The 25,124-nt window shown below is 38.2% G+C and overlaps 1 protein-coding gene across 1 annotated transcript in view; it reads left to right on the plus strand.

Moving 5' to 3' along the window:
- The window catches only part of LOC122639727 (disease resistance protein RPV1-like), a 118,452-nt gene extending 114,151 nt beyond the window's left edge, over window positions 1-4,301 (plus strand). Inside the window, exons 5-6 of the mRNA XM_043832659.1 lie at window positions 3,340-3,840; window positions 3,989-4,301. Coding sequence (XP_043688594.1) covers window positions 3,340-3,630 — 291 coding nt within the window. The 3' untranslated portion in view covers window positions 3,631-3,840; window positions 3,989-4,301. The remainder of the gene's footprint in view (window positions 1-3,339; window positions 3,841-3,988) is intronic.
- Window positions 4,302-25,124: the final 20,823 nt, after the last annotated feature.

Below are 25,124 nucleotides of genomic sequence, written 5' to 3' on the forward strand. Positions count from 1 at the left end.
GGAGCTGGACAGTCTAGCGTTTGAAAACCACCCCAAAAATAGGGGGTGGTCATTTCAAATGTGGGGTGAAATGATCACCCCACCCCTGTTTTTGGTGTCGTTTAGCAGGGCTGAATGCTCCAACTCCCTCCACGGCTAGATAGATTCCTTTTCCCTGGACTGTCTGAAATCACTAGAGAAATCAATTTGAATTGGATAGTACTATTATAGATCTTTGTTCCCTCTAGTTCCCTGCCCGGCCCAGTTCCCCTAGTGCCTCTAATAAGGGAGGGGGGGTTCAATGACCACCCTACCCCTGCCTGAACACTCTCCAGGTGGGGTTCACCCCCTTATTGCAGACACTGGAGAACTGGGCCAAACAGGAAATTGGAGCTGATAATTTTCCTTACTATTATTAGTTTGTTTTCTTGGTTTGAGCTTCTATGAAACCTGTAGAATCGGACAAATCAAATGGACTGATCAAAACTTAAAATAGAACCAAACCTGAAAAAACAAATTGAATAAAAACTGGAGAAAGTCAAAAAAAAAAAAATTCCATCATTATTTTCTAATGTATATATAAAAAGGGAAGTAGTTCTCTGTCCTGTAGGTCTACGCCAATACTCCCATGTATCTATCTCTCTCCTCCTCAAAACAAGGGGACAGAGATGTCTTTTCACATGGGGAGGAGAGAGATAGACTCATGGGAGTGCTGGTGTAGGCCGCACTCCCTTACAGAGAACTTTTTCCCATATAAAAAATAGTGAAAACTGAACTGTTAAAAACCCAATAACTGGATCGAAAGAGCTCGTTAAGCGAACCTGATAAAGGACCAAATCGAACCAGACCACCAAAACTAATTCGAATTCAAAATCAGACCAAACTGACCGTTTGACGCCTCTAGGTCTATTTGTTTCCAAACACCACTGTTAAAAAGATAGTACACGTAGATGGTAATTCTGATACATAAAAGGTTTGATGTGGGGCATATGATTTTAGTGGGTATAAAAGAGTTTTTTAGTTTTCCAAATCAGATTTCTTTTGGTTCCGCAGTGTTCTTGTGATCAGATTTTTTGCTACCACATAACCACACTTCTCACATCATGACATGAGGTATGAAAAAAGAGTATAAAATTATATCTTTCGAAAAGGAAAATGAAGAAAATCTCATTTTTCAAATAATTTTAAAGACATGTATGTATGTTTTTGCCCCTTTGAGTACCTTTTATATAGGGATATATGTTTCAAAATTTTGTTCATATTTAATAATCAGTTTTGCTCATAATTAATAATTGCTTTTCATTAAATTGTGAACTTAAATTCTTCATTTCACTCAATATTTGCAGGGATGAATCAAAGCTAGTTAAGGTTGTTGTTGAAAGGGCTTTAAAAGAAACAAGAAGCGTTGTTTTCAATGATGTTAAATACCGTGTTGGATTAGATTCTCGTGTTAATGATCTGCTATTTTTACTGAATCTTGGTTCCAAAGATGTTCAATTTATTCGAATATGTGGCCTAGGTGGCATTGGGAAGACAACTATTACTAACGCTCTTTACAATAGCATCAATGACAGGTTTCGTCAAAGTTTCTTTCTTGCAAACATTAGAGAGGTAGCATCACGACCTGATGGATTAGTTTCTTTACAAGAGAAACTTATGCATGGTATGTCCAAAAAAAAAGTTCAGAGTGAAATATTTGATGTTGATAGCAGAAGGCAATTGATAAAAGGAAGATTACAAGGAGAAAATATTCTTCTTATTCTTGATGATGTGGATCATCGTTCCCAACTCAATGCTTTGGCTATTGACCTAAATTGGCTTGGTCGAGGAAGTAGGGTCATAATAACGACAAGAGATAAGAATATTCTAAATGTGGCTAACATTGATAAAGATAAAATATATTGGCCTAAAGAATTGGATGATAGTCAATCTCTTCAACTCTTCAGTTTACATGCATTTCAAACGGACAAACGTCCTGAAGAGTATATGGAGTTTTCAAGTGATGTGGCAAGCTATGCGAGAGGGATGCCCTTGACTCTAGAGGTGTTAGGTTCGTCACTTTCAGGTGTAACAAGCAATGAAGTGTGGGAAAGTACAACAAAAAAAATTGAGAGGAATTGCTCCTTAAGTGGTTTATGAAAAGTTGAAAATAAGTTACGATGGTCTAGAAGACGATGAGAAAAATATGTTTCTTGATGCTGCATGCTTTTCATTGGATGGAAGAAAGAAACTGTACTTTCTATTTGGGAAGCTTCTGGCTTTTATCCTATATCACCAATAAATAGACTCACTCAAAGGTCCCTTCTGAATCTTAAAAATGATGAGGATGGTAGTTGCTGCCTGAGAATGCATGACCAGTTACGAAACCTGGGAAGGAAAATTGTCAAACAAAACAGTCCTAGAGGGCCAAGCTATCGTAGTAGGTTGTGGTCTCATGGCGAAATCTTGGATGTCTTTGAAGGAAACATAGTAAGACCTAAGACCATAACTCTATCTCTCTCACTCTTTTCCCTTGTTGTGTGTGTATGTGTGAAGTGGGTGGGTAAGCTTATAACCCCAATAATTAAAAGACATTATAACAAAAAGTATATTGGTACCAAGAATAAGAAAAGAATCGCACATTCATTAATGTTCTCTATTTTGTGATTCTTTTGGACAATGATGTAGACACATTCCAAATGACATGGGATGGGCCCCTATAGCTCAATACAGATTGTCTACGGCCTAGCTGCTCGTAGCAGCCTGTGCGGCACAGATTGGGCTGTGCGTGCAATGACTGCCTTACCCCCTGCCCAGCGCCTTGCCTGAGCAGGGGTAAGGCAGTCATTGTGCACGCGGCCCTGTCATGTCGCACAGGCTGCTACGAGCAACTGGGCCATAGGAGATCTGGATCCCCTATTGCTACCCTTTTTTTTTTTGGGTTGAGGGGGGGCGGTGTTGGTTGGATATTTCTTCTGTCCACAAATTTCAATTTACTTGGATTATTTTCTATTTTAGGGAACTGACAGAATAGAAAGAATCATCTATCCCAGTGGCTTACAGATTGATTTAACTAGTGCACACTTTGAGAGGATGACAAGCCTAAGATTCCTTGACATTAATCCAAAAAGTCTTCGGGGGAGACTTTTCACGCTTTCCTTCTGCACTAAGATGGTTCAGGTGGAATAACTGTGAAAGGGATAATCTACCAACTAATTTTTATCTCACGAGACTAGTTCATCTCGATCTATCATTTAACAAGATTAAACAAGCTTGGGATATTGGGCCTCAAGATGAAAACAAGGTATAACATTTGACCTTTCTTTTCTCATTTAATTGTTAAGTTTTATGGATAATACTTATATTTTCTTTATTTGACAGCGGTTCCAAAATTTGAAAGTTCTTAATCTTAGTAATTGTGGATATTTATCCAAGTCCCCAAACTTTTCATGGTTTCCTTGCTTGGAGCAGTTAGATCTTGGATATTGCAGATCCTTGGATAAGTTAGACGAATCCCTCGGGCAATTGACTAAGCTAAAAAGTCTTATTCTTGAATTCTGTGATTCGCTAGAGGGATTGCCTGAATCCATTGGTGATCTAAAATGTTTGATTGAGCTCAAATTGAGCAATGTTACAAGAATGAAGGAATTGCCAGATGGTGTTGGACAATGAGAGAAGCTTAGGGTATTAAATGCTAGCCATTGCTATTCATTGTTAAGACTACCGGATTTGTCAAGGCTGAAAATTTTGAGGAGATTATCTTTCGACAATTGTGAGAAGTTGGAAGAGATTCGAGGCCTTGAGGGAGCGAGATCCTTCGAAGATTTGAATGCCATAGGATGCTGTGACTTGACACATACTCCAAAGAAGATACATGGCCAGGTCCTTTCACTGTGTTGTTCCCCCCTCCCCTCCCCTCCCCTCCCCCTCGGCCCCTCCTACTCCAATTGGAACCATTAGAAATAATGGCAATTAGTTTATTACTTTGATCATTGACGGCTACTTTCCTTTCCATTCTTCTAATTTGCAGGGATTACTTTCAGCTGTGAGGTCACAAAAATTTAGTTATTCCTCGAGTAGTGCTAATGATGGGATCTGTTTTAAGGGGTTAATTCTGTGCATTGTTTTTGAATTCCCCCCTGACTTCATGGACAGCCTGAAATTCAAACAGGGTCAGCGACAAACCATCTATTTTGACATTTTGGCTTCTATCCGCCAAAATGTTAAAACAGTCAGGGGTCGTCATACACTGAGAATTGAGGACGTTGAGTATACTACTCAACGAGATATAATCTACATTCATCATTTCAAAGGCTTTGACTGGTTTGGGATTCTGTTGCAAGGAAAAGATGCTATTGAGAATTTAAGTATTTGTCGATCCAAGTATTTGGATGAGGTAACACCCAATTGTAAGGTCAAATTCTGGAAACTTTTGTTCGAGAATCCTGACCAGCTAAAGCCTAATGTATCGGATTTCTTCAATTGGTCCTATGTCGAGGACAAGGCATCTTCCTCTGGTAATTGGTCAATGTGCTTTCTTCTTCTTCTTCTTGGCATTGTAATTTTTTACATGTTTAAAAGTCCTTGGAGTACCAAGGTACTTGTAGAATCCATCGTCACCTGGAGCAAATCAGAACAGTTTCCTCAGTGAACAACGCTCTCAAAACTGAAAAAATTGAGGGAAACAAATTTTTTTTTTTTTTTAATGAATATGGAATAATAGATTTCATCTGAACTTATTCATATTTTGGGGTTACAGGATCCAAAAATGTTCTTGAAGAGGCAGAGTTGAGGACTACTGAAAAGGATGAGGTAAATCCTTCTAGAGCTGATGAAGAGGTGTTGTTTAGGGCTACAGTGACGACACCAGTTGTTGAGGATGATGATGATGAAACTGCTGATGTTGATTCCGGAGATCTAGCTTCGTGACTGTTAAATGTGTGCCAACAACCAATACAAACAGTTTCATAGAATTTAATTTTTATTTAATTTCCACATTCATTCTCTTAAGTCTATTTAATTAATTTGATTAATTACTGACAATTAAATTCCATGTAATCATGTGAAACAGAGCATCCAATTGAAGAGAAGAGGATTAATATGGTAGTATTTTGTTGCTGTTGTTGCACAAGCCAGCAATTTGTGCAGAGCATCCTTTGTGTTTGTGGCATAGAATGTGAAAACAAGGACTTCATATGATATGATACTCATTTGCTCTTATTTATTTCTTGCAATATTATGTCTCGAAAACAGGGTATTTAATATTTATTATGTTAGTGTTTAATTAAACTTGGATTATAAGACTTGATAAAATGCGTTTGTGGGGTGATTATTTTAGTGGTGATATTCTATTAATACCATTAATTTCATGAGGAACTCACCATTCGAGATGTGATATTATACTTATTTGGTTTATGGAATGGTATTATATTTTTTCTTATGATAAAGAAAAGAATTTCAAATACCATTACCAGAAATTAAAGTCTTGAATGAGATCCCCATTAAACGTACCTCCTTGATTCTTTGTTTCCTAGTTCTAGCTTTGCTAGCTAAATCATCATGTGCAATCCTTACAAAATGGATCTGTCCTGTTTAAAGAATGTTTTCAGACCCAAATTGTTTTATGGGTAAATTACACAGCACCCCTTGGTTTTCAAACAAAACTCAGATTATCTTCTGGTTTTTGAAAAAATTTAAATCACCCCTTCTATAGTAACGGTGGTAGTCTGTTAGTTATTATTGGTATGAAATGACTATTTTACCCTTGTATTAAAACATTAGAATTAAATTTACAATACTACCCTTCCTTCATTTTTAATATTGGTCAAGGGTAGTTTAGGGATTTAAATTTATTTAACTAGCTGATATCATCACTTAACAGCATAAAACTAACTGTAGAGACTAATTTATCATATCTAAACCGGAGGGTGATTTGAGCTTTTTCAAAAACCAATGGGTGATCAGAGTTTCATTTGAAAACCAAGGGGTGATGTGTAATTTACCCTTATTTTTGTTTTAAAAGAGAATCCATTCCCTGCCTGGCCTGTTCCTCCAATGCCTCTAATAAAAGGGAGCACAATGACCACCCTACCCTGCCCGAACACTCTGCCTGGGTGGGTCCACCCCTCCCCCACTCCTTATCACAGGCCCTAGGGGAACTGGGGTGGAGGAGATAATTTTCTCTATATTTACATTGATGATAATAGCATCTCTTTTCCATCACCATGGGCAAACTTGGCCGAGCAGGGAACGGGAGGAGATAATTTTCTCTATATTTACATTGATGATGACAACATCTCTTTCTATAACCATTTCACACATCCTTGGACTTTTACCTTGATTACCTCCACCAGAATCCAACTTTAGAAACCTAAGAACATCAGTACCCTCTACATAATCACTGCTATAAACCATGATAGCAAGGCTAGAAAGCGTCGAATCATTAAGCGTAGCTTTTTTTTTTGGTAGAAAATCATTAGCGTAGCAGTTCTAAAAGATTGGATGGTCAAACTCGAGAAGTCAAGTTCGAACAACTAGAATTACAATATGTTTTTATTCCATTTAAGAGTAAGATTACCCGTGCTGAGAAGATTAAAAGAATATAACCCAGATTGAAGAACCATCGCAGTAGTAAAATTCTGGGTCGGTAGAACCGTATCTGTTGAGTTTGCGAAAGTGGACCAAATAGTAACAAAGTTGTTCATCACAGAGATATTACCTGAATCGTCGATTGTTGTAGTTGTAATGCCACGATTGGCGGTGCTGGATTCCTTCGTCGGTTGTTCCTGGTAAAATGTTTGCAAAGACAAGAGTGAAGAGATCGAAGGGGGAACACAGTAGAGATCAAAACTAGAAATGAAATAGTGGGTTTCCCCATCTCTCTCTATTCTTGTGTTGCGTCTCTCTCCTCTTTCTGCTCAGACCTTAGAGAGAGACTCAGACAGACAGAGATGGTAAAGAAGAGATTTTGTGTCAAGGTCTGCAGTTTTGCACTTCTGCTGCGAGAGGTTGTGCAAGAGAATATGAGAAAGACAGAGAGAAAGGTACAACGGAGGGAACGGAAGATTGACGGACTTCAGGGTATTACAGATGTCAATTTAGTCCCTTCTTCTGTCTCTTTTTTAAGGCCTGTGAAGTTTCAGAAATCCAATTGGGAATTAAGGATTGGTTTATGTGAGACGGAGAAATCAGCAGCTTTGCTGATTGAGTAAGAGGGGCAGTGAAGACACTAACCTTCACCGGATAGTTGCTGGCTAAGCAGAGGTCCGCCGGAAAGTTCTATCTTCTTCATCTTCGGAGATGGTATGTAGGAAACCTTATTTGAAAATTGATTTGGGGATTTTAGGTTTTGAGGATGCAGTAACGATAAAAATGATATTTAAATTTTATCATTTTAGTAGGTTATAATAAGAATAAAAATATCTTTTATATTTCAAAACTAACACCTCACTAACACCGTCAGCGTTCATGGATATGGACATAATTGTTCAAACAATCGCGTAGGGGAGTTTGTTAATGGTTCAACGCAAAGGGAGGTACATGAAATTTGCTCTTTTAATAACATTAGGGTCCAGGATGTACTCTTTTTTTTGTTTTATTTTATTAAAAAAGTGGCAAAATTTTACATTGATCATAAACATGTGGTAAGTCAGTTAAAGTGGCTTTTTGAGTTAAAGTTTTCATAAAGGTTAACAAAACATTACTAGGTATTGTCTTGAAGGTCATATCTTTAGACTAGTCTGGGATATTCAAAAAATAGGTTAAAATTTATTTAAGACCAGGGAGAATGAGATGGAGTTGGAAGAAGTTGAGGTAGCAACTAGTTAATATACTCTTGGCCACCTAGAAAGATAATATTTAATACTATATTGTCGTACTCACTATTGGTATAAGATCGGGAACTAATTCATGTAGGAACCACTAGACAGGTCTCCCTCCATAGCCATAGGTCATGTGCCAGATTAGAATGAGTATTATTGTGAAATAAATAGACTAAGCAACATACCATATATTTTTGTTTATGTCCACAGTTCGATGATCAATCGATAACAATACCACTAATTTCATGGGAAACACACCATTCAAGATATGGTTGCATCAGGGTCGGGTTTGGCTCGGCCTCATAAAACCCCAGCTCTTTAACTGGGCTTAGGCCTGGTCCGACCCTAACTCAGGGTCAAAAAAATCCAACCCTAGCCCCATTTAGAGTCGGGCCGGGCTGACCTTGATTCGCCTTGACCAAGGGGGGAGGGAGATGCATGGGCTGGTAAGACTGAAAAGAAAATAAAGAAGATAAAGAAAGAAAGATAATAAGAAGGAAGAAGAAATAACATGAAGACGAAGACAAGGTCGGATTGGGCTGGGCCAGGCTCGGACCGGGGCCTTAACCCTAACCCAACCCAATCCTAACGTAGGGTCAAAAATTCCCAACCTTGACCCGCCCTTAGGGTGACAGTATCTCAATCCAGGCTCTATTCAGGCTGAGGGCGGACTTCGGCCGTTAGTGTTAAACTTGCACCCCTACTAGTAGTGCATCATTTCTAGTTTAAATTTTAAAATTGAATATCACACTTAGGGGTGCAAGTTTGGCCCTGTCGGCCTGAACCCGCCCTGAACCCGAACAGGGCTTGGGCTGAAATATTTGACTCTGAGGGCGGGTAAGGGTTGGAAATTTTTGGTCCTGAGTCAGGGTCGGGTTGGGTTACGATTGAGGCTTCGGGCTAAGCTTGGCCTGGCCCTGCCTGAGCCTGATTTAAGTTATACCAGAAAATATATGATGATATAATATATACATTATAAATTTTAAATATCACTCACATTTTTTTATATAATATATTATATATGAAGACAATAAGTGATATAATACATTTTATTATATTGCTATTTTATGTAAAATTGATAATGTTCTCTCCAACCCATTCCAGCCCATGCATTTCTTTCCCCCTCCCCATGATCAGGGCCAATCAGGGTCAGCCCGGCCCGACCTTGAGGGCGGGTCAGGGTTGGATTTTTCTGGCCCTGAGTCAGAGTCGGGTCGGGCCTGGGCCTAGCTAAGGGAACTAAGGGTTGGGCTAGGGTTCTATAAAGCCCGACCAAACCCGACCCTATTGCAGCCCTAATCACACTTAATGAAGAGTTTTTTTTTTTTTTTTTTCTAATGGCAAAGAAAATAAATTCAAATACCATTATAAGAAATTAAAGTCTGACTGAGAACTCCATTAAAAGTACCTCACTGTTTCCAAGCTGTATTTGGCTCGTCTGCTGCCTGGCTTTGAGTGGCCATCGTGCTGCGCAAAATGCTGAACTCGCCACGTGAAAGCCTTCATATCTAACGGTTGTTAACCTCTAATTTCAAATTAAAAGACAACCACGGGGATTAATGAAGGAAAAAAAGCCAACATCATAACCAGCCGAAAACCCACCCACCCGGTGTAAACCGCTAATTCAACGAAATGCCTTCCTTTTATTTATGCAAGCTATGAATTAAAAAATACATCATCCAATGCATTAAAAAAATGAGACACATGTGATTGGATATCAGCTTGTTTTTACTCAATTGACAATTAAATTTTTCTTTGGATTAAAAAACTTAGCCCAATCTTAAAATTGTTAATATTTTCGTTCAATAAATAATTAGCCTTTTTTTGGTAAACCAACAGATAATTTGGTACTAAGCCTCCATTTGTTTTGGCATAATAATTTTCAAGTAAAATTTTACGCAGTATATTTTTATTGCATAAATGTTAAACTTTACATGTTGAAAAGTTTTCTAATGTTTGTTTTCATAAAAAAACAACCATTGGAAAACTTTTATACATCTATAATTTTATAAGTCAATTTTTTTTGAAGTGAAAATTTTCAAATAAAATTTTTCAGTTAAATTTTACGCCGAAACAAACAACAAAATTTTTAAAATATAAACAATAAATTGTAAAGCATAACTTAACACAGGGCCAGGCCAGGCTAGGCTTAGCCTGAGGCCTCAATGCTGGCCCAACCCGACCTTGACCCAGGGTCTCAACCCTAACCCGTCCTCAAGATTGAAAAATTCAGTCCAGGTCCTGTTCGGGCTCAGGGTAGACTCAGGCGGACAAAGCCAAATTAATTTTAAATATGGATCTTTTTTTGGATATTTACCAATTTTTTAAAATAGTGTAATAAAGCTATATTTTGTTCCCAATTTTAATTTTTATAGGGTATTTTTTTTGGGATTTTTATAGTTTTTCATAATAGAGTAATGTTTTCCAAGAGCAAATAAATTTCTTTATATTATTTTATGATATGAAATTTACTTCAAATTGTTACCCCAACAGAGTACTTTTATGATCTAATTTTTCCTATCCTTTCTTCTAGCTCTGGTTCTGTGTAATCTATATGACTCCCACCATACAATGAAGAATATGTGATTGGAGATTGGATCGCTTTAGTGACTAGCTCTTTGAATGAGTGGGGTGTCCTCGCCTTCTTAGTCGTCTTGTTAGTGAGGCTGTACCATTTTGGTACCTTGAAAGGGAGGTGCTCCTTATGATGCTATGGAGCCATTTTTACAAAGTTATTGTAATAAAATTGCATTTTTCACATTATTTTGATAAAACTATATATTTTTTATTTTTTTTTCAAATATTCATTATCATTTAACACTAATATGTATTTTGTTTTTATAGTGTCTTGTTTTTTTTCTAGATTTTTATAATTATTTTTTTATGGAAAGTTATATTTATTGTTGTGTGCAATTGTTTTTTTTTTTTTGCTAAAGGTCTAAAAGAATTAATGAAAAGATAATAGAAAATGATTAACATCTAGGCATACCCAGACAAAAAGAAACAAAAAACGTTATACTGTGACTCCACCTTTGGCCATGCTATCAGCGGAGGCACAACTAAAATGTTTTTGTGCAAATAATCAATTTTATAATTTAATAGGATTTTTATTGAAATTTATTTACTCCATCATATCCTAGGACAGGATGTCCACAGTAGGTCAAGAAACAAAGCTTAAAACCTTGAACTTTAGATAAGCAATCTCTACCAAAGCCCTTATTTTTTTTAAATTATTAAAATTGATTGGAAAATATAAAATATTGTGAATCATACCAACTTGTACTTTTTTCTACAAAAAAGAGTTAAAAAACAAGGAGTGGGCCACCTCCGAAATATAAAAGTTTTTTAATTTTTTTTGGATGAAACCTCCTGAATATAAAAGTTAAAGTTAAGTAAATGAATAGCCGAAATCCGTCTCCATCTTTGTATTCGTATTCGTATTCGTTTAGCACTATCCGAACCTGTCTGAAAGCTAAACGGATACTGATAAGCTATAGCTATCCGAAAAGCTATATTTACATGTAAACGAATAAAATATCTGATCCGTATCCGTGTCTGTATTTGTTTAGCACTATCTGAATCCGTTCGAAAGCTAATCGGATGCGGATGCGGATATAACACTATCTGAGCCGAATTCGATCCGTTTACATTCCTAGATAGCAGGACTAGGAATGTGGCTTTGTAGGTGTAGAAAACATTAGGACTAATACAAAAGCAGCTAGGGTTAAAAGAGACTCTCACATTTACACATGCAAAATTTCAAATGCCCGTAATAACGGTAGTGATAGCCGCATAGGCCCACATATAGGGGTATAGATGAATAGCTGAAATCCATTTCCATATTTGTGTTCATATCTGTTCAGCACTATCCGAATCCGTTCGAAAGCTAAACGGATGCGGATTTGGATAAGCTATAGCTATCCGAAAAGCTGTATTTACATGTAAATGGATAAAATATTTGATCCGTATATGTGTCCGTATTTATTTAGCACTATCCGAATCTATTCAAAACCTAATTAGATGCGAATGCAGATAAAGCACTCTCCGAGCCGAATCCGATTCGTTTACATCCCTACCCACATAGTTTCAATAAATCTGTTTTTTCACCATCCATTTGTGATTCGCACTAGTTTTAATAAATCTGTTACTTTCTATAAATTACAAAAAAAAACAGTCGCATAGGCCCACATAGAAAGCTAATGAGTAAGTAATTTTCAAACGCATGCGGAAGCTGCCTGCCACTTTCCTCTGGAAATTAACTTGGACACCACGAAAAAGGTTTGAAATGCTGAGAACCAGAGACCATCAGGAAAGTGCAAACGAGTCTCAAGAGTCCAAACGGCTCACAAACATTTCTTTACATTCAAACTCAATTTTCTATAAAAAGAATCCGTAACTCGTAATTTTAATCAGATAAGGCACCGATAACCTTACTTGGTGTTTCTGTTCTGGAAGTGTGTTGCACAATAAAAAAACATTTTTTTGTTGCACATCACATTTTTTTTCATTTTTTTTGTTGAGAAACTGTTTTTTACTTGCTTGGTAAACCTGTTCTGAAAACATTTCCAGAAGACAAATGAACACCATTAGTGCTTGATAAAATTTGTTTCTGTTTTGAAAATGTGACCAATTTGAATAAAATTTATCTTGAATAATGTATTTTAATAATATTTATCTTGAATATTGAATTTCAAACATTGTAATTAAAAAATTTCTTTCCTATTTGATATTAATTACAATAATGCCATTTTTTTTTCAATTATACCAAAAAAAGACTTGTAAAATCATTTTTTAACCAAATTAAGTATAAAAATATGTCAAATTTTAAAGATGCCATTAAAATTGGGTTCTTGTGTGGATTAGTAGCATAACTGACTATGTTATGAACAGTTGAATAATGAAGGCCTTAGTGGACTCGAACCACCATCCTCTTGGAATATGCTCATGTTCCAAGTGCTCTACCAATTTGAGCTAAAGACCCATCAAATAGTACTTTATTAGTGGAGCCACTAAAGTCATGCTTATCTACAACTTTTAGACCGGTGCATGTTAAAAACGGATTCACCCCATTCAAAACCAGACCAAAATGATTGTTTGACACCCCTATGTAACACCAGGGTTCCCTGACCACCTCGAGCAATCAGAGATTACTTTCATAGATAATAGTAGAGCTGAATGTTGAGCTGGATTAGCAAAACCAGACCCAGGATGGGTAGCCTCTCATGGGTGCAAAAAACCTAGCAGTCTCCTCCATAGCTAGTACCCTTTCAAGCTGTTGTGGACTCTCTTTTTCACTGCTCTCATTATCTACAAAGCCAAAAGAATAAAGAGAAGGAAAGGCAATAACTAAGGGAGGGGATGGGGGTGTGTGTGTGTGTATGGGGACAGCAAGCATGCAATGCATGCTGGGTCAGTTGGTCTGGTGGAGGTGGGGAAATATGGGAAATGGGAGGGCACCTGATTTAAAAACACAATGTTTTCTATGCATACTACAATGGTAGGTTCACATCTTTAGAATTGTGGGTAATGTCATCCAATGTAAAACTATCTCAAGAGCAGGAAACCCAACACAAATCATCTTCTTCCCTTCCTTTTGGGATCATAGCATCTAAGTCAGCTATAATCTCGAAATGACTGATGCCCTATTTGGGTGGTTGACTCATGACTACGCTGGCTTTAATGGCTCACATGCTAGAAAACTAGAATACATGTGTAAGGATGGAACATGTAAAGCCAGACCTCAATTACCACCACACAATAAGATAGATATATTCCTCCCTCAAGCCAGATAAAACACAGCACACCAGTTCCATATTCTCAATTAAAGAGCATTTCTCAATATGACACACATGCAATGCTATCCATCAAAGAGTATCCCTGAAGCACAGTTTGACAAAGAAAGACGAGAGAAACAGGGAGAGCACAGGGAGAGAATAATGAAAAGTTTCAAGAATCCCAGGCCAAAAACAGGGAGTGCCTTGCCTAAGCAAGAAGGGGGGACATTCCTGAAGACAAGTCTCAAGAGAAAGTGGATAAAAAATTAGAAATAAGTTCATTTTGTGAAAAATTAAGATAATTTCAATATTTTTATTAAACATGCAAGTGATGATTTAAGGTGAATTACTTCATTCTATTTTTTCTTATTACCTTGTCTGTGATGATTCGAGGTGAATCTTTTGATTTAATAAAAAAAAAAGGGTGATGATTCAAAATCAGTTTATCTAGAAGCATGACTTTATGAGTTGAATGTTCTTGGAAACCAAAATGAATCAATAATTCCATAAGGCAACCTCAATGGTTAGGTTAGATTGCACAAAGAAGTGGAACTTCACTACAGTGATTTTAACATGTCTGTCTCCATTAGAAGGAAATAAGGAATCGTCCTGGAGTAAAAGGAATAATGGGAAGAGAAACAGAGACATGATAGACTCAAAGATCATTCATCTATTTATAAGGCTCTGTTCTAAGTGTTAGAATTTTAGTTCTAATAAAATTCTATATGGACATAATTAAATCCCTAAACCAGGCTAATTAGGGTTTTGGTCTAATAAAGTGGGGTCATTAAGTTATATTAGAAGTCTAATGTGGACTGGCTTAGTGTGGGCCAGATAGATTCCTATTGGGACTGTGATGAGTCAGACCCTATAGGGATTACTATATAAGGAGAGCTAGGTCCCCCCTCTACCAAACACAACTTATTATTCTCAATTGCTATTGAGGAGTGCATTCTTGAAAGAGAGGGAGATATTCGGTGTTCGTGCGTCCTGCGCATTCGGTATTCTCATCGGCCGAGTTACTTTGGGAATAGAGGGAAGCACCTAGATCTTTGTTCTTTATTTTTTGCTGCGATCATCATCACTATGGATGCGAAACAAGGTTGGTGGTTCTATCCCTATTTTCTATTATTTATTTGATTGTGTTCTTGAACGCCCTATGGAGATCCTGGCTTATGGGATCTTGTCCCTATTCGGATCGATTTATTCTAACATGTGGTATCAGAGCCTCCATAGATCCGTTCTTGAACCTATATGGATTCAAAATAGTAGAACATAATAAGGGAATCGAAAAATTTTCGATTCGAATCAAGTTATTTAGGGTTTTTTCCAGTTTTCCAAAAACCCGTACGGACACTGGCATTCTGCCGATTTTTTTAGCTGGCAAAAACAAAATCTGATCACATGGGGGCGTAGAGCTCGAAAAATCAGAGTTTTCGGTGGGTGGATCACCGCCGGCGGCAGCCGCGGGTGATCTTTACTCGCCGGCAGAAGTAAAAAAAAAGAGGGCTTATAGGGTTTGCTATCGTGCGCCTGATAGTATTTATGGGCTATGCTAACGTGCACCACCCGGGTCGGGTCTACCCGTTTTCAGACCCGGAGACCCGACCCGTTGACCCGAATTTTGACCCGGCCAAAAGTGACCCGGACCCGATTGAGCCATAAATGACCCGATTTTGATGGCCCGGGTTTGGTTCAGAACTGAACCGGTTTGCCCCTTTGGACCGGTCAAACCAGTACAGTCAACCATTTTGGGCTGCAAACTTTGACCGGACTTTTCGGGGGCTACGAGACTCCGTTTGGGGTCCCATTTTTTGCGTTGGCTCTGTTTTTCTGTGCTCTACACAGTGGTGCCCTCTGTTTTGATCAGATATGAATATTTTAAATATTTTTGATATTCTTTTAATGCATGCCCTATTCTGGAATTTGTCGATTCGTTCCATTGGGAATCGAACTAATTTTCTGACTTGCTGGAATACCTACCTTGATGAACAGAATCGTTGGATTTTGTGTTAGTTTTAAGACATTAAAAACAGATATGCATATTTTAAATATTCTTGGTATTCTTTTGATACATGTCCTATTATGGAATTTGTCGATTTGTTCCATTGGGAACCGAACTAATTTTCTGACTTACTGGAATACCTACTTTGATAAACAATACTGTTGGCATATTTGTGTTAATTTTGAGACAGTTAAGTCCCTTGTCATAAAGTATAAAATAACACAATTTGTTTAAGGATGTAAGTAATTTTGGAATATCCCAAGAGAGGGTTCCATGGGTTCGACAGGATGCAACCGCCAAAGCGACCTTCCTTGTTGGATTTGTGAAACACCGGTCTCATACAGTTGTGGGATGTCCTTCAACTCTAATGTGTGGTCATACACCCAAAGGTGGTGGTCATGTATTGGTACTTGAAGGGGTACATATACAGTATGCATATGAATAGGCTGACCCTAGAATTCTGCACACCCAAAGGTGGTGGATTTTGAAAGTTGAGCTGTATTCCCATGGCCACTGGTATGTAGGAATTTTTACAATTGCATGTTGGGAATTCAGCCCAAAGGTGTTTTCACAACGATGTGTGTAAAATTCTCATTAGCTTATAAGGGTTCAAGCTGTACTTGCATCATGCTGATTATTATACTGTTCATTGTTTAAATTTTCAGTCACCTTTTCTGTCAATAATAACATGGTCACTATTGAGATTCTTACTGGGCCAAATTTTAAGAAGTGGAAAGAGGACATTATGTTTGCCATGGAGATGGCAAATGTGCATACGTCCCTTGTTACAGATAAACCAATGGACCTAACAGCTGATAGTACTGAGGATGAAAAATTTGTGCATTCTGCATGGGAAAAGAGTAATCGCTTAGCTGAACTATCTATAAAGAGGTCGATACCGGAACACCTTAAGAGTGGTCTACCTGATAAATGCCAGAGTATTGCTGGATGCAATTTTCAAGAGATACTAAGTTTCATCGAATGCTAAGATTGGGAGACTTCTGCAAGGGCTATTTAATATGGAATACCATGGTTCTGGGGGTATTAGGGATTATATTGTTTGGATGATTGACTATCAAACCAAAATCAAAGCCTTGAATATTGTTCTTCCTGATGCCTTGATTGTTCATCAAGTTCTTAATACCCTACCTTCTGATTTTGACATCATCAAAACCAACTACCTTTCCCAGGACGGTGTCTGGAGTATCGATGACCTTATTTCTAGGGTTGTATCTGAGAAAGAGAAACTACTTGTTATTTCCAAATCCCATGAGAGTGAAAAGTCTAAAAACCATACTCATAAGTCTGCCAATAAAGAGTGCGATCGGATTAATAATTTGGGACCTAAGAAAGACTCTTTCAAGAAAGAGAGTGATCGCTGCTTCTTTTGCAAGAAGAATGGTCACATAAAGAAGAACTGCAACAAATACAAGACTTGGTTATCAAAACCCAGGCCATCAGGTAACGATTCTTTGGCTTTTGTTTGTGAGTCCAATCTATCATAAGCCTCATCCAGTACTTGGAGGCTAGACGGCGGGGCAACTAACTAAGTTGCTTTTACCATATTGGGATTCATAAACCGAAAGAGGCCAAATCAGGATGAATCAAGACTTGTCATAAGGAATGATGGATATGATTGACGTAAAGTTCGTGGGAGATATCATTTTATTACTAGTTTCTAGTTTTAATTTGACTGTAAAGAATACTTTCTATGTACCATCCTTCAGGCGGAATTTAATTTCGATTTCAGTGTTGGACATTGGTAGTTACCATTTTGAAATAAAGAACAGTATGATAAATTTGTTTCAAATAAAGTTGGTTCCTGCATTACGTCCAATGGATTGTACAGACTGTGTTTATCTCCCAATGATATCTACGCCTTTCATAATATTGAAAACGTTGTTTTCAAAAGATCCTTACCTAAAGAACGGTCTTTCACATTGTGGCATAAGATGTTAGGTCATATTTCTAAGGTAAGAGTGGAAAGACTGATAAAGTCTGGCATCCTACCTACTCTCGAAAGTGATCTAGAAACTTATGTAGACCGATGTAAGGGAAAGATGACCAAGATAAAGAAGAAAAATGTAGTCTATAGTTCTGACCTGTTGGAGGTCATTCACATTGACATTAGTGGTCCCTATTCAACCACATTGTGTAGGAATTTTTTATTTCATCACTTTTAACAGGCGACTACTCCCGATATGGCTATCTGTTCTTAATTAAAGAAAAGTCTAAATTTCTTGACAAGTTCAAGATTTTTGGGACTAAAGTTGAGAAACAGTTAGGAAAAATTATTAAAATTGTTAAATCCGATCGTGGGGGTGAGTATTATGGCAGACATGGCGATGCTGGATAGCTTAAGTGCCTGTTTTCCAAATACTAAGAGGACTCTGCGATAGTTGATCAATTTACTATGCCAGGAAGTCCTGAGAAAAATGGTGTCACCGAAAGGCATAACCGCACTGGTGAAGAGTATGATTAGTAAGATAAATTTTACCTAAGTTCTTATGGAAGAAGTTTTTTGAAAACTACTCCTTGTATCCTTAACCATGTAGTTACTAAACCCAGAAATCATCTTAGAGTTTGGGGGTGCCCTGCAGAAGTAAAACTATATTATCTGACTTTGAACAAGTTGGATCCCAGGACTACTCATTACTATTTTGTTAGCTACCCAGATCATTCGAAGGGATATAAATTTTATAACCCCTGCAGAGACACTAGAATTATGGACTTATAGGCAGTGAAGTTTCTGGAATTTGATATGGCCAAAAGGAATGATTGTTCTCAGACTGTTCGAGATAGTGACATGGTTGATACATTGGTACATGTTCTTCTACCTATTCAGACGGATGTGGGGCATACCACGCCATTAGTTACACCTGCTGGAGTTCAGGAGCCTGATATTGATAATGATCCTTGACATTCATGTAGCACCTGATGAGATTCCTCTCAATCGGGATGCGATTGAGGATCCTATCATTGATGCAGTTCCAGTTGAGATTTCTCAGATTCAGGGTGAGGCAGTGGTAGCACCATCACGAAAATCCATCAAGGGGAGAAATTCAAAAATACCATCTATCTATGAGGTCTATCTGAGAGAACATGACTACGACATTGGTTGTGTGGTTGACCCAGTTACTTATTCAGGCGTTGTTTCTAGTTCTCAGTTAGATTTGTGGTTAGATGTAATGAGAGACGAGGTGGAATCGATGAAACATAATGATGTTTGGGAGCTTGTTGAATTAAACCTGAGGGTCTTGTGGTGGATGGTTTAGACCATCTTGCGTGGACTCAAGAAGTCTATTTACGATCTCAAACAAGCTTTCAGGCAGTGGTATTTGAAGTTTAACAGTGTTGTGACTTCATTCGATTTTGTGGAAAACAAAGCGGATCAGTGTATATATCACAAGGTCAGTGGGAGCAAATTCTGTTTTCTCATATTTTATATGGATGACATCCTGCTTGCTAGCGGTGACCTAGGGATGTTGCATAAATGAAAGCAACTATTATCTAAGGAATTTGCCATGAAGGACCTTGGTGAGGTTTCTTTTGTCCTTGGCATTGAGATCCATAGGGATCGTTCTCGTTGTTTACTAAGTTTTTCTCAGAGGGCTTATGTTGATCGTATTCAGGAGAGGTTCAGTATATTGGATTGCAAACCTGGGAATGTTTCTGTTCTCAAACTGAGCTCGACACAGTGCCTAAAAAATGAAGCTGAGAAGGATTACATAATGGGGTGCCTTATACTAGCGCACTAGGTAGTATCATGTATGCTCAGGTCTGTACCAGACCGGATATTACTTTTGTGATGGGTCTTCTTGGCAGATATCAGTCAGATCCTGGTCTTAGCCACTGGGTTGCTGCCAAGAAAGTATTATGGTACTTGTAGGGGACAAAAGATTATATGTAACATAAAGACACATTCCTGAACTCAAGCTAGTGGGTCATACAGATTCCGACCTTGCTAGCTGTGAGAATGATAGGAGATCCACATCTGGTTAAGTTTTTCTAATAGCAGGAAGGGTAGTATTATGGAACAGTACAAAACAAACATTGGTAACCACATTGACTATACAGGTAAAGTTTGTAGCATGCCATGGGGTTGCCATTCAGGTTATTTGACTCAGGAATCTCATAAAGTAGTTGACCATTTTAGATTCTGTGGATAGACCCATCTAGACATATAGTAATAACAGTTTTGCTGTGTTGTTTATAAACAACAATAAAGAACTTAGAGGGTCTAAGGACATGAAGGTCAAGTATTTGACCATAAAGGAGACAGTAAAGAAATGTGACATTGCAGTGGAGCATATTGGTACAGATGATATGGTTATAGATCCCCTAACCTAAGGTCTTCGCCCTTGTGTTTTGAAAGACATGTCATAAGCATGGGTTTAGAAACATCATGGGATGCGGTTGGTTAGTGGGAGTTGTTTTACTCCATTGTAAAATAAAGTTTATTTTCATCTGTAATTTTTACCTTATGGTAAACCTTGATTTATATATATATCAAGTGTCATTGTATGCAGTTTCTTTTAAACACATGAGTGTTTTATTTATTGACATGATGTATATATTTTTGGTTTTAAAGTCTTAAGGAATGTGTTAACCTTAAGCAAGGCTGGGGCATTAAGTTGTTAGCCTAAAGGTATGTCTTGTAACACATAAAGTATAACTCGAGTTATTTCTGATGAGACATATAGATTCGTTAGAATCACAAAGTTTATTTCTCTAGTGAGCCTGTGCCACTTAAAGAAGAGAAATTTTGGACTGATAAACGGATAATACATAAGGAATCACTACGTGAGTATTATCTCGTTGCCACACTACCACATTGCATCCATGTTAGTAGAGTTGAGGGCTCTCGTGACCATGGAAGGCTTTGTGTCGCTTGATCATAGATGCAATTACCGTCATGATTCGGTGTCTAAAACTCTATGGGATAGGATTGACTTTCTAATATGACCTCTAGACCAATTTATTTTAAAAAATTATGCACATAAAGTTTTCTTAAAGAGTTGTTAGCCTGTGATTTGTTTTGGTCAAAATTGGTTTTAAATCCTTTTAAAAATAAGGAATTTAATGTAAGTCCAAGTGGGAGAATGTTAGAATTTTAGTTCTAATAAAATTCAATATGGACATAATTAAATCCCTAAACCAGGCTAATTAGGGTTTTGGTCTAATAAAGTGGGGTCATTAAGTTATATTAGAAGTCTAATGTGGCTGGCTTAGTGTGGGCGGATAGATTCCTATTGGGATTGTGATGAGTCAGACCCTATAGGGATTACTATATAAGGAGAGCTAGGTCCCCCCTCTACCAAACACAACTTATTATTCTCAATTGCTATTGAGGAGTGCATTCTTGAAAGAGAGGGAGATATTCAGTGTTCGTCGTCCCTGCGCATTCGGTATTCTCATCAGGCCAGTTACTTTGGGAATAGAGGGAAAGCACCTAGATCTTTGTTCTTTATTTTCCACTGCGATCATCATCACTATGGATGCGAAACAAGGTTGGTGGTTCTATCCCTATTTTCTATTATTTATTTGATTGTGTTCTTGAACACCCTATGGAGATCCTGGCTTATGGGATCTTGTCCCTATTCGGATCGATTTATTCTAACACTAAGACCTCATCAGGCAAAAAATTTGAAGACAGGACAAACAAGACTGACATCTACAAGAAGGATAACGTATTTACTAGTTGCTTTGTCAATAAGAAGTAGATGAATGACTGAGATTTATGTTCAAACTCTTGAATCTGGAAGCCCTAGATAAATTTATAACTGAATGAAGCTTAAACCCAAATTTTGTGAAGGAACATAAGTGGAATCTGCTGAATCTAAACATCTAAACAGTGCAGTCCTAGGTCACCTTGCAAACCCAAAAATGTGTCAATCTCTTCCTAAGGTATAATGAGCCTAACCCTTCCCTTTCACTTAAAATTAATCACATTGCGTATAAGATAATCCGAAATTGCAGAACTAGGTTTATTACTCGAACGCACACCTCAAAGAAGTAGGGAAGACTGGTAACTGAGAAATAACGGGCCTCAATTAGCCCAGCACCGAGGCCAACGAAACATAAAGGTGCAAGTGTTGTATAAAAGTGAATCAATAGACACACAATATGGGTAAATACAACTTCTTTTGAGCTACCATGAACAGATTAAAAAAATGCACAATAACAGAGACAAGAGCCATAGAAGGAGGAAGAAAGCAATTGACGCGGTTCAGAAGGCTTTTAGCAAATTGGTTAGATTCTAAAAGTAGGAAATCATTACAAAACCCTCGTTTCACAGTCAATTAAACCCATATGGTGTTCAAAACGAATGCAGCAAAGAAAAATTAAGAAATGAAAGCAAATTCAAACAATCACAGTGATAGAGAGGGTGAGAGAAGAACCCAGGAGCTCACCTCATGCATTGACCCGGCCGACCAAAACAATCACAGTGATAGAGAGGGTGAGAGGGTGAGAGAAGAACCCAAATCTGAAAAGTACCTGTATGAAACCCTAGATTTTTAACAGATCTGAAGGAAACCCAGATTTCAAAAAATACAAAGACCTTACCTTAAGCAATTCTTGATAATCCTGCATGAGACTTTGATGCTTGAACCTGGCTCTAGCATCCTCATCAACCATATATCGACCTCGTTTCCTTCTCTCACTCAATTTAGGGTATGAGTTGCAGAGCCTGCGAGAGAGAGGGAGAGAGAGCGAGAGAGGGATTGCTGTGAGAGAGAGAGAGTTGCACAGCCTTCGGTCACAAGTGCTTTCAACTCCCTTGCGTGAAAAAGCTCTGTAAAATGCGCCACCGAGATCCCACAGAGAGCTAGCAATCAGAGGGAGACATCGAGAGAGTGGAGAGATCGAGGGAGCGACAGAGCGAGAGGAGTTCCTTCGTTGAACAATTGTTAGGTTTTGGGGTGGGGTTGGGTTAAAAGTATCGGGCACACTTTTTAATCAGTTTGTGCTGAGCAAGACCATGTATCTTCTGTAAAATGTTTTCTTTATGTTGCAGAAAACAATTTATAAAGAACAATGGTTATCAAGCAGTTTTTGTGCTTTAGTGTGTTTCTCAGCATAAAAGAACATCATAACTATTTCTAAGAATGTTATCAATTTAAAGCAAAAGGAATATATAAATGTGTAAGTAATGATGATGGTGATTTTACGCTATGAAGTTGAAATACTAATAATGGATGTGTTCCTCCTTGCTTTTTCAAATGTGCTGGGATCCATCTGTAGCTTTATTAACAAAAAACAAAAAAAACAAAAAAAACAAAAAAAAAAAAAAAAAAAAATGTAGCCTTTTTTTGGGAAAATATCACGTACCTCCCTTAAGGTATGACTTATGTACACTTTCACCCATGAGGTTTGGGAAATTTCACGTACTTCCCTAGCTTTCTAAACTAAGTAACAAAAACACCCACTCCGTTAATTGTAGACGTTAAATGTTATAATTTTGATTTAAATGGCCAAATTGCCCTCATCTTCTTCCTCAAACCGTTTCTCCAAAACATGAAACCCTAAACCCATTTTAGGATTTCAAAACCCCACTGCCGCTTTTAGCAGCGGCCAAACCAGAGGGCCGACCGCCAAATAGTATTGATCTCAGGTAGCATTTCACCAGGATTTCTTCCAAAGATGAAACGAAATCCAAAAGTCGCGGCCTACGATTCAAAAAACTTCTCTGGGCTCGCTAGGATCGGCATGCCTCAGCTTCTTTGGCGGCGGCATCCAATTAGCAGAGTCATTCGTCAATTGCCGAAGACCCAACTTGATGCCTGAAATACTGAATCCCAGCCATCGTCTCTAGCGATTCCACAATAGGCGAAGAGAACTTTGAAGCATCATCACCTACGTCTTCAGCCACAGGTGCATCTCCACCCTATAATTTTGCATCTATCTCTGGCTCTGGCTCTGTTTCATGGTAACAATCAAACCCTAAATGAGATTAGGGCCATACCCATTTGGGAATCCTTATTTTTCTGTCAGAGAACCTGCAGTTCTTGGACCTTTTGGTGGGCATATTGAATTGTTACCAGAAGTTGTTGATTTCCCTTATGGCTGAGCTACTCCCCGCTTGATAGGGCATCAACATGTTGGTACCCGTTGTAACCTGGGTTTTACTCTTTATCCTCTGAAGAATCCAACTTGGGAGAATGGAATTCAAATATGCTTCCTACGCCTCTTAGATGTCTGTGTTTGTTATTTGGTATAGGCTTTCGGTAAAAGGAAAAGAAAATTTCTACATTACAGTTGTTTCCCCATTTACGGTGGTTCTGTTGATGAATCCTCTTTGATAATGAATTCTTTTGTTAACAAAGCTCATGGATGTCACTAGAATGATCTCCTCAGTGCTGAATGCATGAACTCAGTGGTTAACCAAGTTATATATTTCCCAAGAAAAACAAAAAAATTGAAATGTTAACAAAAACCATTCTACTTGATTACTCAATCTGGCAAGCAAGGAATAAGGTCCTGTTTAATGATGCTAAAGGCAAGTTGAATATATTCAGTTTCAGTTTGGTATTAAAAAAAAAAACGGAGGAGGAAGACGAAGAAGCTTGCCTAGAGGGTTACAGGGTTTGCGACGAAGGGTAGAGGTGGCAGTGGAGAGGAGAGGGTAGGGGTGGGGGTGGTGGTGCAACACGTATAGCAGGGGGCGGTGTTTGTAATGGTGGCCAGGGGTGGGGCTGGTACTTGAAGAAGACTATTTGGGGAAGAAGATGAGGGCAATTTGGTCGCCGAAACATGGTTATCACTCGCCGGGAATCTAAAGGGCACCGGTGAGCTAATTTGGCCGTGGGTGACGTCGATAAGCAACGATCAAAGGGGATTTTCCCCTGTTTCCTTTCTGGTTCCTTATTTCACGTTTAGGATTTAAGGGTTTCAAACCCTAAACAATTTGGGGAAGAAGATAAGGGCAATTTGGTCATTTAAATCAAAATTCTAACGTTTAACGTCTACAATTAACGGAGTGGGTGTTTTTGTTACTTAGTTTCGAAAGCAGGGGAGGTACGTGGAATTTTCCAAACCTCACGGGTGAAAGTGTACATAAGTCATACCTCAGGGGAGGTACGTGATATTTTCCCTTTATTTTTTAACACTAAAGAGATTCTTAATATGTAGGGGGTTGTATTCTTAGGAGCATTTGTTAAGGGAGAATGTTTGGGACGCAGGGACATACCCATGCACAATAGAGGTTGGAATGACAGCCATGCCCCCATGTATGACGGAAATTCCACCTCCTTTTGTGCCATCACATGCACTCTCATTTGTTGACGTGCATGGCATAGCCCCTGCATTCCACCTAGAAAACAAAGCCCCAAATGTTAAAACCCAAACGAATCCATTTTAAAACGCATTTTAATGGAACTGGTTTTCCTCCAACCGTGGCAGGAGCTAGAGCTCAGCCAAAACAAGGAGGTTTGGTCATTTCACAGGATGGGGTCCGCTTGTGAAATGATCCAAACACCCCTCTTTTGATTAGGCTGGATCCTCCATCTCCCACCATGGCTGGAGGAGAGCCGAATTGCATTTTAACCAACTTTGGTCAGACATAAA

This window comes from Telopea speciosissima, chromosome 9 (genome assembly GCF_018873765.1).
Source record: "Telopea speciosissima isolate NSW1024214 ecotype Mountain lineage chromosome 9, Tspe_v1, whole genome shotgun sequence".
In the NCBI taxonomy this organism is placed as follows: domain Eukaryota; kingdom Viridiplantae; phylum Streptophyta; class Magnoliopsida; order Proteales; family Proteaceae; genus Telopea; species Telopea speciosissima.